A 17,218-nucleotide genomic window follows, 5' to 3' on the forward strand; every position below is an offset into this window, starting at 1 on the left:
TCCCACATCATTCATCTATAGCAGCACTCACAGTCTCACACATACAGACCTGCTTGGTTTTTGGTGAGTTTAATGTATGTTTACCAAGTGCCATAATCTTCTATACTAACAAGTACAAGTACTGAAAGCATAATGGGGTCTATGTACTGTACTAAGCTTTGGAGAGAGATAAATTGCACGGTGATAAAGTACCTGCCATGTTACAGGCTGTGCTTGAAAAATGTCAGCTAGGAGCTGATTGGTTGGTTATCTCCTTCCACTTTATCTCTCTCCAAAACTTAGCATAGACCCCAATGTTTATGATTCACATTGCACTGAACATCTGGCAAATTTGCAATATAATGATTGGCACACACCAGCACAGAGGTACTGTAGCATTACCACTTCTTGTATTTTGCACGCACACATACTGGTTAGCTGTACTTTAACACTATATGTAAGAACTGACCTAGGCAGCCCGCTCCCAATCCTAAATCAGGGTGTACAGTATACATTTTTACTCTCTGCAGGACAAAATGTTTTTTGTTTTTTTTCCTTCAGGTACAAATTTTGTACCCAGTAACTGAATTGGTACCTAATTCGGGGCCTAATTCAGACCTGATCACAGCAGCAAATTTGTTCTCTTATGGGCAAAACCATGTGCTCTGCAGGGAAGGGGGGGCAGATGTAACATGTGCAGAGATATTTAGATTTGGGTGGGTTTTATTGTGTCTGTGCAGGGTAAATAGTGGCTGCTTTATTTTTACACTGGAATTTAGATTTCAGTTTGAATACACCCCATCGAAATCTAACTCTCTCTGCACGTTATATCTGCCCCACCTGCACTGCACATGGTTTTGTCCATTAGAGAACAAATTTGCTGCTGCGATCAGGTCTGAATTAGGCCCTCAGTATCATCCTGAGAATGCCCATACACATTGCATCGCGTTCCACGCTCAAAAGTGTATAGTCTTAATGTATTCATAATTCAAGATTATATCAATCATATGACCACACCACAGTATCATTAAAGTAACTATTCACTTATCCAATTGGCCTTGATAATTTTTCTTTAGCACCGTACATGAAATTGCAGTCATCCACCAGGTTTTTTCTATCCATTTGACTGCAGGAATTTTAGCCACAGTAATTTCAGTAGGAATTAAGAATAATCGGTTAAAAGATGTGGGACAGGTAGGCTGACCATAGTATCCCTTTAACCTGGGACACTAATGAATTACACAGGTTCTGTGGCTGGCTGACTACAAGCCTGCATTTCACCTGGTTTTAAGCAGCAAGAAAACTTGTGTAATTCATGAGTGTCCCAGGTTAAAGGGATAATATGGTCAGCCTAGGGACAGGTATATGAGGGTGCTGCATGGATGGGACAGGTGTTTTTAAGATTGCAGGTAAGAGTTATAGGTGTGTTTTTTAAAAACAAAATTAAAATTGTCTTCAAATAACTAGAGATGAGCGGATTCGGTTAGTTGAGATCCGAACCCCCCCGAACTTCACCTATTTTACACAGGTCCGAGGCAGCCTCGGATCTTCCCGCCTTGCTCGGTTAACCCGAACGAGGCCAAACGTCATCATCCCGCTGTCGGATTCTCGCGAGATTCATATTCTATATAAAGAGCCGCGCGTCACCGCCATTTTCACTCGTGCATTGGAGATTGAGCGGAGATGACGTGGCTACGTTCTCTGCCTGAAAAGCTCCATATCTGTGCTCAGTGTGCTGCAAATATCTGTGCTCAGTGTGCTGCAAATATCTACGTTCTCTGCCTGAAAAGCTCCATATCTGTGCTCAGTGTGCTGCAAATTTCTGTGCTCAGTGTGCTACATTTTGGTGACCAACAGTATATAGCTGTACAGTACAGTAGGCCATTGCTGTATCTTGCAGCTCCGTGTCACTGCAAGTATCCATTCCATATCTGTGCTGCATTTTTGTGAGCAGTGTATATAGTAGTACAGTGCAGCATTTTGGTGACCACCAGTATATAGTAGTACAGTACAGTAGGCCATAGTGTTATCTTGCTGCACCGTGTCACTTCTAGTATCCTGATCAGTGCTTAATATCTGTGCTCAGTGTCAGTGCTGCATTGTGGTGACCAGTATACTACATTACAATAGTCCAGTGCTTTCTCGCTGCTCAGTGTCAGTTCTCTGTAGTATCATCAGTGATCAGTATAATCAGTTCTCAGTAAAATCAGTGATCAGTATAATCAGTGCTCAGTAAAATCAGTGATCAGTAAAATCAGTGCTCAGTATAATCAGTGCTCAGTATAATCAGTGCTCAGTAAAATCAGTGATCAGTATAATCAGTGCTCAGTAAAATCAGTGATCAGTATAATCAGTGCTCAGTAAAATCAGTGCTCAGTATAATCAGTGCTCAGTAAAATCAGTGCTCAGTAAAATCAGTGCTCAGTATAATCAGTGATCAGTATAATCAGTTCTCAGTATAATCAGTGCGCTGTTAGACGTGCGCCCGTTTTCCGCCACTAGGGCATTGAGATTTAGACAATTGATGAAGTTATTGTGTCCCCGGTACAAAATCCAATCTAGATTCCACTTCACTAGGCAGGCGATAGCGAGATTTTACCAATAATATCAGTGATTTATAATTATTAATTACAGTGATCTTGCCAAATAATTCCAGTGATTTTGTCATTTTCTTCCAGTGATTTGGACCAATAATACCATTGATTGGAACAAATAATTCCTGTGATATTGAGGTGTTTGTGTCGCTTAGCTTAGCCATCCAGCGACTACAGTGCACCTCTTTTTATCTTTTCTTTGCATCATGTGCTGTTTGGGGACTATTTTTTAAGTGCCATCCTGTCTGACACTTCCGTATATGTCCAGTGGTACTACCATTTGATATAATTCCCGACATTACTGCCATTTAATTCCAGTGATTTTGTCATTTTCTTCCGGTGATTTGAACCAATAATACCATTGGTTAGAACAAATAATTCCAGTGATTTTGTCATTTTCTTCCAGTGATTTGGACCAATAATACCATTGATTAGAACAAATAATTCCTGTGAAATTATGGTTTTTGAGGTTAATAATACTATAGGATCAAAATTACCCCCAAATTCTATGATTTAAGCTGTTTTTGAGAGGTTTTTGAAAAAAAAAAAACGAATCCAAAACACATCCGAATCCGACAAAAAAATTTCACGGAGGTTTTGCCAAAACACGGCCACAGAACCAAATCCAAAACCAAAACACAAAACCTGAAAATTTTCCGGTGCTCATCTCTACAAATAACACAAAAATTTAATTCTAGGCATTTTTATTCACCCCAAAATTTAACAAGAGCATTCACTTTGTTGAAAAACACTTCAGTTTTATCTTTTTTTTTTTACTGTTCTTAAATATTGCAAAAATCAGCTATTTCAAAATATTTCTCTTATGGACATCTATACTGTTATTCAATATTTGTTTGTAGTTTTGTAGGGTACAGGCTGTTTTCAGCATTTTTAAACATTTAACGTGGCTTTTACCAGAAAAAAATTATTATGCCAATTGTTTTTAAATTACAGTAGATGCTGTGAGAATCGAAAGTATGGATAGCCGGGTTATTAGGAAAATTAACACTATAGATACCTTAATTTCTGCCACAAATATTTTGAGGTTTATTGGATATGCCCCTTATGGGAGAAACATCAGTTTTTCGCACTTCTTCCCAATGTTTCAACTATATTTTTAACAGGCTATCCAATTAGATCGCCTCTAAAATAAATAAATTTTCTCATGAAAACACACAGGTTCAGTGTTTTTTTTTAACTAAGAAACAGCCCCATTTTTGCATGAAAACGGAGCTGTTTCCAGGATTTGGTTTCGCCTGCCTGATGCAGGTGAAAAAAAATCCCAGATAAGCTGTGTCTCGCACCGTCTTATCGGGGCTAATAGGATAGCCCCCGACGAGACAATTACCTGCGGTTAATGACTGCAGGTAATTGGATATCCCCCTTAGACTCCATTGCTTAACACAACAGCCCCAAACTGTGCAGACTTGGAGCTCTAGGGGGCGATTCAGCATGACAATTGCTGCCGAGCGATGCCTGTGCGCACATGTGCAAGGTCTTAAACTTGCGTTCTCGTGATGACGGGGCGTCAACGTCACGTTTTATGGGAATCTATGCACCATTTGGGGGGCGCGGTCTGGATAACAGAGGCGTGTCTGGGCCATTTGCATGACGGGCCGCGGCAGCTGCGTTACGTCACACACAGCTGCTGCGACCCAAAAGATGGACGCCCCACAACGACTGCTTTTGCAGCTAGGCAAGGGGCAACCCTAATCATGTGAGCGCATCGCTGTATAGCAATGCGCTCACATGTTACCGGGGGTGTGTAGGACCTGGCATGCGGGGTGTCCCCGCGCATGTTAGAGAAAAGGGTTGTAGTTGTGCGTTTTCTCGCACAACTACAACCCATGCTGAATCGTGCCCTAAGTCAGGCGGCACATCTGGTAGACAGCATCTCAAAAAGTTTATTATTGACATAGAAGGTTATTCAAAGGGGGTCATGTGACCGGCGCTTCAGATCTTGGCGGTCACCATGCCGAAGCCAGGATCCCGAGCAATCAAACGCCCGACAGTCGGCATGCCGACTAACAGGGACTATTCCCACTCGTGGGTGCCCACGATACCCACAGAGAGGGAATAAAACCTGTGGCGAGCGCAGTGAGCCACCCAGCCCGCTGCGTGGTGAGCACAACGAGCCCGCAAGGGGCTTTGTTGCTCTCGCTCACCGCTGGCATTCTGCTGCCGGGATCCCGGGGTCGGTATGCAGACTGCTGGGATCCCCAAAGCCGGTCTCCCAGCCCCAACTCATTCAGAGTTGTTAGCAAACCAAAAAAGTTAGAAATTGGGCAAAACCATGTGCACTGCAGGTGGGGCAGATATAACATGTGCAGAGAGAGTTAGATTTGGGTTATTTTGTTTCTGTGCAGGGTAAATACTGGCTGCTTTATTTTTACACTGTAATTTAGATTTCAGTTTGAACACACCCCACCCAAACCTAACTCTCTCTACACGTTACATCTGCCCCAGCTGCAACATGGTTTTGCCCAATTTCTAACTTTTTTGGTTTGCTAACAACTCTGAATAATCCGCATAGTCTTATCTAGTGAGGTTAATGTTATATTAAAAGGGCTTTTAAGTGCTTTTTATTCACACTATAAACACCATTCTGCTTGCAGTGAAATTAGCTGCATAATAGGGGTGATTTGTTTTCTGGCCAAATTCGCACGACACCTGCCACTTTACGGCGGTGGGATCTCACTCAAAAGTGTTTGCTACCCTATAGGATAGCGAGTACTTTTAAGCGAAAGGGGTGCAAATCAGGATGGGCAAAGGGTGCGAATTGGGCTGGTGTACTGCCGTTAAGTGCCGCGGCAATGGAAATTCGCCCCCTTCGCCCACTGCTGAATTCCCCTCATAGTGTTTGTTGCAGGTACATTCAGGACTCCAGCAAGAAACATTTATCATTGAGACTGTAGTAGTTGATGCCACTGACTGGACTGCAACTATTGTTTTATGTTTTCATGATTACTTAATGTGTTTCAATCCACAGAACAAATAATGTATACTTATGAATATATACAACATAGTCAATATATTACACATACTCCCAGGGGCGTGTTAACAGAGGAGGGCGCTCATGTGCAGACTCCAGGTGGGACCCCTTCTCTCCAGAAATTACTCTGCATGCGCAGGTCTCTGGAAACATGGTGCCCGCCATGTTACGAAGACTAATTTTGCTACTTCGCATGCGCGTCGGACATTTTGGCTGTGATTTTTGCAGCAGCTGCAGCAGTTGATGCGGGACTCTGGACAGGTAAGTAATAAAACATGGGTGCAGTGTATGTGGTGTGGGTTCCCCTAGACACATTGCATCCATTATAGTTACGCCAATGCATAGTCTTGCTTGGTGGTTGTCTGTCCTTCTGCATCTTACAGGCAACTAAGCTTTTGTAGGAGCTACTAACTAAACTGGAATCCGAGTGGCACTTCTAGTCCCCTGAGGAAAGTGGGCAGGCCTCCCAGAGCTGCCCGCATCCCATCTCCCACTTACCAAGTAAAGTGGGCAGACTGGGTGGCTGATGACATGAATTACGCTGAATTACATCATCGTTGGCATGCCCCCCTCCCCCTGCTGCACAATGGCAGTAATCTCAGCACTGTATAGCGGGGCGTGGCTACGAAGATGTGTTCGCACAGCCTCCCCCCACAGCCCCTTGCTGCGCGTTAAGCCTATCCTTGACCCCATGCCAAGCCACTTCCCCCACTGCTGTGCTGACATGGCTGAGGGGGCAGCCAGAAAGTCGGCAACTACGGATGACACACTGACAGGACACACAAGCTCACAGTTCAGTGAGACAGACACACTTACAGCACAGAGACAAAAGCATTACTGAGAGGCCGTCATATTGTCAGTGCTAGTAGACAGACTCACAGGCTAGATAGTAACAAAGTATCTGAGGTTGAAAAAAGACAATTGTCCATCAAGTTCAACCTATTTGTGGTCTCCTATGCACAAGATTTGTCTAAAATTTCAACTGATGCTGATGTCAGCCGTTGCATTTTATCCCTTTTTATAGTGACTATAGTGCATGACTATGCTCCATAACCCTGGATATCCTTATCCATTAGGAATTTATCTAACCCATTCTTAAAGGTGTTGACAGAGTCCGCCATTACAACTCCCTCAGGCAGGGAATTCCAAACACGTATTGTCCAAACCGTGAAAAAGCCTTTACGACGTATTGTGCGGAATCTCCTCTCCTCTAACCTGAGCGAGTGTCCACGAGTCCTTTGTGTTGATCTGGCCAAAAACAGGTCTAGCGCAAGCTCTGCATATTGTCCCCTTATATATTTGTAGATGCTGATCATATCCCCTCTTAGTCTACTCTTTTCCTATGTAAACATGCCTAGTCTTTCAAGCCTTTCCTTGTATTCCATCGTCTCCATGCCCTTAATTAGTTTGGTCGCCCTCCTCTGAACCTTTTCTAGCTCCAGGATAGCCTTTTTGTAGTACGGTGCCCAGAATTGTACACAGTATTCAAGGTGGGGCCTCACTAGTGATTTATATAACAGGAATATAACACCCTCGTCCCTTGCATCAATTCCCCGTTTTATGCATGCTAGTATCTTATTAGCCTTCTTTGCTGCCATCCTACTTTGGGAACTGCTGCTTAGCTTGTTATCTATGAGAACACCTAAGTCTTTTTCCAGTACAGTATCCCCTAATTTTACCCCATTCAGTATGTAGGTGTTATTTTTGTTCTTGCTACCACAGTGCATTACCTTACACTTGTCTGTGTTGAAATGCATTCTCCATTTGGTTGCCCATGCTTCTAATTTAACTAAGTCGTTCTGAAGAGACTCAGCATCCTCCTCTGTATTTATAGCCTTACACAATTTGGTATCATCTGCAAAAATTGACACCATGCTCTCTAGACCTTCTGTTAGGTCGTTAATGAAAATGTTGAACAATAGCGGTCCTAATACCGAGCCTTGTGGCACACCACTTAACACTTCAGACCAATTTGAAAGAGATCCATTAACCACAACGCGCTGCTCTCTATTATCTAACCAATTCTTGATCCAAGTGCATATAGAGCTTGCTAACCCTATTTCTTGTAGCTTGTAGATAAGTCGCATGTGTGGTACTGTGTTGAAAGTACAGATAGACTGACAGGTCAGACAGACACACTGAAAATGATTACCATCTATCCCCTGAGGATCAGTCTTCTATAGACTCCTCTCCTTCCTAAGCTGTGTGTTGGGTGCCTCCTGATGACATACTGTAGGGGCATATAGGTGCATATGTATCAGAGCTTGGAGACAGATAAAGTGCCACTGCCAACCAATCAGCTCCTGTCACTTTACAGGCTGTGTTTGAAAAGGAACTGACTGCTTGGTACTTTATCTTTCTCCACTTTATCACTTGCCAAGCTTTGATACATATACCCCATATACAGAGGCTCTTTAAGAGAGGAGGGGGATCATATGCAGGGTCCAATCAGGCCCCCTTCTCGCCAGCGGTGCAGTAGACTCTGGCATACCTCCCAACATTTAGAAGAGAGTAAGAGGGACACTTGCGCCCGTTTTTTTTAAAGGGAGAGTGGCCTGTGCGAAAATAGGATTTTAATTAACTACCGGTAAATCCTATTCTCGTAGTCCGTAGAGGATGCTGGGGTCCACATTAGTACCATGGGGTATAGACGGGTCCACTAGGAGCCACTGGCACTTTAAGAGTTTGAGAGTGTGGGCTGGTTCCTCCCTCTATGCCCCTCCTACCAGACTCAGTCTAGAAACTGTGCCCGAGGAGATGGACAACTTCGAGAGAAGGATTTTACACAGATAGTGGCGAGATTCACACCAGCTCACACACAAGGCAAACCAAGCTAACCAGCTTGAAACATCAGGAACGGTTGAGTAATATTACTTACCAAGTAACAAAAACAGTACTTAACCAAGAACTAAGCAGTACTGAACTAAGTAACCACTGCAGGATCACGAAGCGTTGGGCGGGCGCCCAGCATCCTCTACGGACTACGAGAAAAGAATTTACTGGTAGGTAATTAAAATCCTATTTTCTCTTACGTCCTAGAGGATGACGGGGTCTACATTAGTACCATGGGGATGTACCAAAGCTCCCAGAATGGGAGGGAGAGCGCGGTGGCTCCTGCAGAACTGACTGACCAAACATAAGGTCCTCAGAGGCCAAAGTATCGAACTTTTAGAACTTAGCAAACATGTTCGACCCTGACCAAGTAGCCACTCTGCAAAGCTGTAAAGCCGAGACACCCCAGGCAGCCACCCAGGAAGAACCCACCTTACGAGTAGAGTGGGCCTTAACAGACGTAGGACACAGCAATCCTGCCATAGAATACGCATGCTGGATAGTGAACCTGGTCCAGCGAGGGATCATCTGCTTAGAAGCAGGACACCCAATTTTCTTGGGATCATACAGGACAAACAGAGAGTCTGATTTTCTGTGACGAGCAGTCCTCTTCACATAGATTTTCAGAGCCCTTACAACATCCAAGGACTTTGATGAAATTGAGGAGTCAGTAGCAACTGGCACCACAATAGGTTTGTTGATATGAAATGCCGACACAACCTTCGGAAGGAACTTCTGATGTGTCCGGAGCTCAGCCCTATCTTCATGGAAGATCAAGTAGGGGCTCTTACAAGATAAAGCCCCCAACTCCGACACACATCTAGCAGAAGCTAAGGCCAACAAAGTGACAGCCTTCCACGTGAGAAACTTGACCTCAACCTCCGGTAGAGGCTGAAACCAATCCAATTGGAGGAACTGTAACACTACGTTAAGATCCCAGGGTGCCATAGACGGCACAATGGGAGTCTGAACCTCAGGGAGGGAAGCCAACCGTTTCTGGAAGAAAATGGATAGGGCCGAAATCTGGACCTTTACGGATCCCAACCTCAGGCCTATATCCACACCTGCTTGCAGGAAGAGGAGAAACCGTCCCAGTTGAAACTCCACTGTAGGAAACTTCTTGGATTCACACCAAGATACATTTTTTTTCCAAATACGATGGTAATGTTTAGACGTTACTCCTTTCCTAGCCTGTATCAGGGTAGGAATAACCTTGTTTGGAATGCCTTTCCGAGTTAATATCTGGCGTTCAACCTCCATGCCGTCAAACGTAGCCGTGGTAAGTCTTGATAAGCGAACGGCCCCTGCTGTAGCGGGTCCTCCCGAAGAGGGAGAAGCCTCGGCTCTTTTAGCAGTAGATCCAGAAGATCCGCGTACCAAGCCCTTCTTGGCCAGTCCGGAGCAATGAGGATTGCCTGAACTCTTGTTCTCCTTATGAGTTTTAGAACTCTTGGAATGAGTGGAAGTGGAGGAAACATGTACACCGACTGGAACCATCCATGGAGTCACTAGGGCGTCCACTGCCATGGTTTGTGGGTCCCTCGACCTGGAACAATACGGCAGAAGCTTCTTGTTGAGACGAGAGGCCATCATGTCTATTTGAGGTACTCCCCAAAGGTCTGTTACCTCCGTGAACACCTCTGGATGGAGATCATGTCTGCTGAGGAAGTCCGCTTCCCAGTTTTCTACTCCCGGAATGAAGATCGCTGACAACGCCAATGCGTGTTTTTCTGTCCAGAGGATGATTCTTGTTACCTCTGACATTGCAGCTCTGCTCTTCGTTCCGCCCTGTCGGTTTATGTAAGCTACTGTCGTTACATTGTGTGACTGCACTTGAATGGCCCGATCTCGCAGAAGATGGGCCGCTTGGAGAAGACCGTTGTAGACGGCTCTTAGTTTAAGAATGTTTATTGGTAGGCTGGCTTCCAGACTTGACCACCTTCCTTGGAAGGTTTCCCCTTGAGTGACTGCTCCCAGCCCCGGAGACATGCATCCGTGGTTAGAAGAATCCAGTCCTGAATCCCAAACCTGCGGCCCTCCAGAAGGTGAGGTAATTATATACACCAGAGGAGTGAAATCCTGGCATTTGGCGACAGACATATTCTCTGGTGCATGTGTAGATGAGATCCCGACCACTTGTCCAGGAGATACAGTTGGAAGGGCTGAGCATGAAACCTCCCGCACTGCAGAGCCTCGTAAGAGGGCACCATCTTCCCCAGAAGACGAATACACTGATGAATCGACACCCGGGCTGGCTTCAGGACATCCCGGACCATTGTTTGTATCACCAACGCTTTCTCCTCCGGAAGAAACACCCTCTGCACTTCCATGTCGAGGATCATTCCCGGAAAGGGCAACCTCCTGGTCGGTCCCAAATGTGATTTTGTAAGATTCAGGATCCAACCGTGTTCCCTGAGTAGATGGGTCGTGAGAACAATGGACTGCAACAATTTCTCCTTGGACGATGCCTTTATCAGCAGATCGTCCAGATACGGAATTATGTTTACCCAGTCTGCAGAGGAGAACCATCATTTCCGCCATCACCTTGGTGAATACCCTCGGTGCTGTGGAGAGGCCGAATGGCAGGGCCTGGAACTGAAAATGACTGTCTAACAGTGCGAATCGGAGAAAAGCTTGATGCGGCGGCCAAATCGGAATGTGGAGGTACGCATCCTTGATATCCAGGGATACCAGGAATTCCCCTTCCTCCAGACCTGATATCACCACCCTCAGAGACTCCATTTTGAACTTGAACTCCCTCAGAAAGGGGTGTAGTGACTTTAAGTTCAAAATGGGCCTGACCAAACCAACCAGTTTCGGTACCAAGAAAAGGTTCGAAAAGTAACCTTTGTTTTGCAAATGGGGTGGAACTGGTACAATGACCTGAGACTCCACCAACTTCTGGATGGCTTCCTGTAGGATTGCCCTGTCCGCCAGCAAAGCTGGCAAGCCTGATTTGAAGAATCGGTGAGGAGGGAGATCTTGAAACTCCAGCCTGTACCCCTGGGACACAATATCTTGCACCCAGGGAACCAGGCTGGACGACACCCAGACATGGCTGAAATGCCTAAATTTCGCCCCCACCTACAAGACGCGCAGTCCACTGTCATGCTGAGGACTTAGGCATACCTGAAGCAGGCTTCTGTTCCTGGGTACCTGCGGCAGCAGGTTTCTTGGATTTTGGCCGACCTCCCCTAAAGAAGGTGTTAGACGGCTTGGCCTTTCTTGCTTTAGTAGCCCAAAAGGACTGTGATGCAGGAGAAGTGAAAGGTTTCTTCGTAGCCGGTGCAGCTGAGGGAAGAAAAGGTGACTTACCTGCGGTAGCTGTGGAAATCCACGCATCCAGCGCTTCCCCAAATAGAGCCTGACCTGTGTAGGGTAGGGTCTCCACACCTCTCCGGGATTCCGCGTCGGCAGACCACTGGCGCAGCCAAAGTCCTATGCGAGCTGAGACAGACATGGAAGATATTCCTGCAGCCATCGAACCCAGGTCCTTCATGGATTCCACCATAAATCCTGCAGAATCCTGAATGTTACATAAAAATAATTCAACATCACCTTTATCCATTGTATCCAAATCTCCAAGTAACATGCCTGACCACTTTACTATAGCCTTGGAAATCCATGCACAGGCAATAGCAGGATGTAGTATCGCCCCTGAATCCGTGTACATGGATTTGAGCGTAGCGTCAATTTTGAGTTCAGACGGTTCTTTTAACGTGGTAGATCCTGGTAAAACCACCTTTTTTGAGAGTCTGGATACAGACGCGTCAACTATGGGTGGATTTTCCCATTTTTTCCTATCTTCCTCAGGGAAAGGAAAAGCAACCAGAACCCTTCTAGGTATCTGAAATTTTTTCTCCAGGTTTTCCCAGGCTTTCTCAAAAATAGCAATTAATTCTTTAGACGCAGGGAAGGTTAGTGGGCTTACTTATTGTCTGTAAAGTAAGCTTCCTGAACCTGCTCAGGTATTGTATCAGCAATATTCAATACATCTCTAATGGCCTCTATCATCAACTGCACCCCTTTTGCAAGAGATGCCGCCCCCCGCAGTACATCCCCATCACCGTCTGCCGTGTCAGAGTCGGCATCCGTGTCATCCTGCATAATTAGGGCAAGAGCACGTTTTTGGGAGCGTACGTCAAGGGGCCCGCAGGCAACAGAACGGGACCAAACAGCCATAGAGTTCTGTAAAACCTGAGTTGCAGACTCATTTTGTGCAACTCTAGTATAAAGTGATAAATCATGCTCTTAAGAGAGGCTAACCACTCAGGCTCCCTTGCTGGGATCTGTGCTAACACAGTGCAATCCTGATTACATAGAATGGGATCATCCTGAGAGGACATATCCTCTGCAGCGTATGACACAGAGTCTCTGAACAGAGCTTAATGGAGACCACAAACACTCCACACACACACACAGGGAAAGGCAGACAGAGTTTCCCCCCAAGAATGCCAAGAGAGACACAGAGATTGGAGACAACCCACACACAGCGCTTCTTGGATAGAGAACAGCCACTACCCAGCGCTGACTGTGTACCTTAATAGGTTACACAGTCTGTACACAGCCTCCCCCCCCCCCCCCCTTCTACAACCCCCTGGTACCGTTTTAAGATAGCTGGAGATGATGAGGAAGGACAGCTCGCCCTTTCAGCGTCTCTGTAGGCAGGGAAAATGGTGCTGAACGCTGTCGGTCCGCTCTGAGGAGAAGCTCCGCCCCCTTTCATGGCGCTGCTTCCCACTCTCTGTTTGAATTATACTGGCCTGAGGTATGTGCTGGCAGTGATCCGGGGTCCCTACAGGCTTGCCGACCAGTGTAGGGTGTAGGCGCTGGCTCAGGGCGCCCCTCACAGCGCTGCACTATGTACCGCTGAGCCCTGGAGCGCAGTCAGTACTGTGCTCCATACCCTGTTGCCACCATCTTCACACTGCTCCCCGCTTGCTAGGGGGGCCGGTGACTATCTGCCGGGGTGAGCGATCCCCTGTGGCAGCGATCGATCAATCCCCTCAGGAGCTCAGTGTCCCGTCAGCGGAGATAGTGGCTCAGACCCCTTGGGGCGGACACTACTCCTCCCCTTAGTCCCACGAAGCAGGGAGGCTGTTGCCAGCAGCCTCCCTGTAAAATAATAAACTCTAAAAAAAATCTTTTACTAGAGAAGCTCTGGAGAGATCCCCTAGCTGTGACCGGCTCCTCCGGGCACATTTTCTAAACTGAGTCTGGTAGGAGGGGCATAGAGGGAGGAGCCAGCCCACACTCTCAAACTCTTAAAGTGCCAGTGGCACCTAGTGGACCGGTCTATACCCCATGGTACTAATATGGACCCCAGCATCCTCTAGGATGTAAGAGAAAGGGGCGTGGCTTCATGGGAGTGCCAGCAGCGATTGTGAGCCACACCCTGTTTTCGTCACTGAGGGGGCATGCCCAGTGCTCTGTGAGTTGCTGGCATGCCCCCTCTCCCTCTGTCTACACTGAATAGATGCTGTGAGCAGTACCTATTCTCCGCTGCTCTGCTAAGCAGAGCAGCAAGTGCAGGAGCCTCCCAACTGACCCTCCCCCCCCCCCCGGGACACTGTGGGACAGTCCCCCCCAAAACGGGACTGTCCCACAAAAAACGGGACAGTTGGGAGGTATGGACTCTGGTAACAAGCCGAACATGCTGCGCTCCCGGGTAAATCTCTATTGCGCTTGCACAAATCACCGTAAAATGGCTGCATCGGCCATTTTCCCAGTGATATTCGCAGCTCTGCAGCCAGCTCTGGGCCGAAAGGAGCGGTGAGTATAATTAAATGTGTGCATGGTGGGACCCAGCGGCACCGCACACCTTGCACCCGTTATAGATATGCCAGTGTCCATACACTGGTTTGATCAGCTGCTCCCTGAACTAGTCCACTATCTTCCCCCTGCCTTCTGGAGTACAAGTACAAGATATATTATAATTTTTAGCACCCATATGGGCAGTGGCGCACGCAGGGGGGTGGGGGGGGGGGGGGTTCCGAGCACCCAGAAACCCCCCTCCCACAAAAAAAAATATATATTTATTTTTTTGCTGCATTTTGCAAGCCGAGTATTATGAATGGCTGTCTAGTGTCCTCTGCAGCCTGCTGTCTTCCTGGTGGCACTTGTAAGTGCTTAATAATAGTTTACCTTATTTTAATTATAGTACATTTAGATCCATGTGCATACATATATACACATGTATATACATACATATAAACACACACACATATGATAGATATATATATATATACACATGTTTATATATACGTTATACTGTATGTATATATATATATATATATATATATATATGTATGCATGTTTAATATGCTACGTGTATATATATGTGTATATGTATATATATATTTTTATATATACATATTGTCGAAGTCAAAAATATTACATAAAGAGAACATACAAACATAACATACATCCCTCCCCCAGAAACTATCACACAGGATCACACAGGAGCTTAGTGGCTTTTTGGGACCAGAGGATGAAGGAGTTGCTGGCAGATCAGTTCCTGTATTTATTTATTTACAGAGAGAGAGAGAGACATAAGATGCATTGGAGGGAATGGTAATTGTATCGCTGGCCTGTAACTGAAACTGTATGTAATGGCATGTAACTGTATGTAACTATATGTATTAGCTGCTTACTGTGTGAGTTGTAATCATGTAACTATAGGTATACTGTACTTTGTAATATATATTGAATCCATATCCTTTTAATAACAAATATATACATCAATGAGCTTTGGAACTCAGATAATGTGTGGGTGTATTGTTTTCTCTTATGGGATGCAGTGTTTTGCGATGTGTAGCGCACATTCATGGGATATGGTAATAAGATGTGCAGGCGTTTACAATATATATTAGAGCGGGCATCTTAAATATTTGTGAGAAAGCAATTTGGCATTCTTAATATATATATATATATATATAGGTGTATATACGGGATATATATGTGTAGATATGTATATGTGTGTGTATACACACACACACACACACACACACACACACACACACACACACACACAGACAGACACACTAGTTTTACAGACCCAGCATATACTGGGTCACCTCAGTCCCCACCCCCGTGCTTGGCTCTACCCAGTTCTGGACCCCCCCCCCCAATGCAAATCCTGTGTTTGCCACTGATGGGTGGGGGCTTCTGGGAAACAGGAGTCCCCCCCAAGGGTGCCTCTGCTTTTGTAGAACTTCATAGCACAGGGGATTACAAATGCAATTCTATTAAGCTATTAGATGGTATCTCAAGAGGGTACAGGATATGGGAAACTTTTACTTTTCTTAGCACTATTTAAACATTTCTTATATTTTAGAATGTTTGGAGGCGCCCAGTTACATTTACAGGACTCCCTAGTGTTTATTGTTTTATGGGTGGGAGAACACATAATAAGATACATTATTTCTGGAACAGAACTGATCCCTGTGGAAGAGGGCTCCAGACTTGCTCCTTGTCAAAACAATCAGTGAAGTAGTGCCCGGATATGCAGCCCACAAACAAGATCAATGGATTATGCTGACCTGCATTCTGACTCCTGGGAAGGTTAGCCCTGACAGAGATAACGCCTGCAGATTTTTCCACCTCAAAATCCATATGCCAGACCCAGTCCTTTTATTGGCTTCAAAATCAGGGACTGGACAGCTGGGAGAGGCTTTTTGCCATTGAACCCCCCCCCCCCCCAGAATATTAAAACAATGCATTCCCATAGCTGAAAAGACAATCACACTACAGCAGGCCAGACTACGTAATTCTGCTGGTAATTTCAACAGCAACTCAGCAGATGAATATAGTGGAATACTAGGCCTGGAATTCCCCTGTGTTTGTGTAATGTGTATAAAAAAAATTCTAAATTAAATTACCATATTTTTCTGACAAGATGAAGCTTCTTTTTCCTATTCATAATGGCTCAGAGTGTTTATGATGAAGAAATACTGTACAAGCCAGAGCTACTAACAGCACAACTGAGGGAAATCCCATAATCCTCTTTGTGTACTAGGAGGCTTCAGTTGCCATAGCTGCCAGTCCCAATAACTCAGCAGCGTTTGGTGACTTTGGTCATGTGTTGCTTCCAGTCCCTCCTGGTACGCTCTCATTCATCTTCTTCTTTTTAATTAAGTGCTATTTATGTTAATGAGCTAGTTAGCTTCCATACCAAATAGGTAGATATGCTTAAATATAAATATTTTTTGTAACCTTACATACATGTGCACAGATATGTTGCAACAATAAATTCACTGTAATGGGACTGTGGAGCTGAGGGCGCCGTTGTCTACAGTACTTCCCCTGCTTCATGTAGCCAGTGCATGGCATTAGACTGTAATATTGGCAGCTATGATGGCTCACTGGTCACATTTCATAAGGCCATGTAGTGAAATGATAGTATATCAAGCTATTGGTGGTCATTCCGAGTTGATCGCAGCCAGCAACTTTTTGCTGCTGCTGCGATCAACTAGCCCACGCCTATGGGGGAGTGTATTTTAGCTTAGCATGGCTGCGATCGCTTGTGCAGTCCTGCTAAGCTAAAAAATGTTCAAGCAGAACAAGATCAGCCCTATACCTACTTACCCTGTGCGACGATCTCTGCGATGCTGGAGCCGGCTTTGAAGTCAGACATCCGCCCTCCGTTCTGCTGGACACGCCTGCGTTTTCCTTACCACTCCCCGAAAATGGTCTCCAACGGTTCGGATCCGCCCAGGTACGCCTTCTTTCTGTCAGTCTTCTTTGCGGTCGGCTCTGCGACCGCTTCCTTCATATGACGCGACGTAACCGCCTGGCAACGTCGCACACGTGCATTATGGCC

The 17,218-nt window shown here is 45.6% G+C and overlaps 1 protein-coding gene across 3 annotated transcripts in view; it reads right to left on the minus strand.

Annotated features, from left to right (window-relative positions):
• Positions 1-17,218, minus strand: part of LOC135050059 (septin-4-like) — a 91,873-nt gene that overhangs the window by 56,617 nt on the left and 18,038 nt on the right. Inside the window, exon 1 of one of the 3 annotated variants that reach the window (XM_063956170.1) lies at positions 16,278-16,416. The exons of the other annotated variants lie outside the window; for them this stretch is intronic. Within the exon in view, the coding sequence (XP_063812240.1) occupies positions 16,278-16,280 (3 nt within the window). The 5' untranslated portion in view covers positions 16,281-16,416. Of the gene's footprint in view, positions 1-16,277; positions 16,417-17,218 lie in introns of those variants that run through there. 3 annotated transcript variants of the gene reach the window in all.

Source organism: Pseudophryne corroboree, chromosome 2 (genome assembly GCF_028390025.1).
Source record: "Pseudophryne corroboree isolate aPseCor3 chromosome 2, aPseCor3.hap2, whole genome shotgun sequence".
Classification (NCBI taxonomy): Eukaryota; Metazoa; Chordata; class Amphibia; order Anura; family Myobatrachidae; genus Pseudophryne; species Pseudophryne corroboree.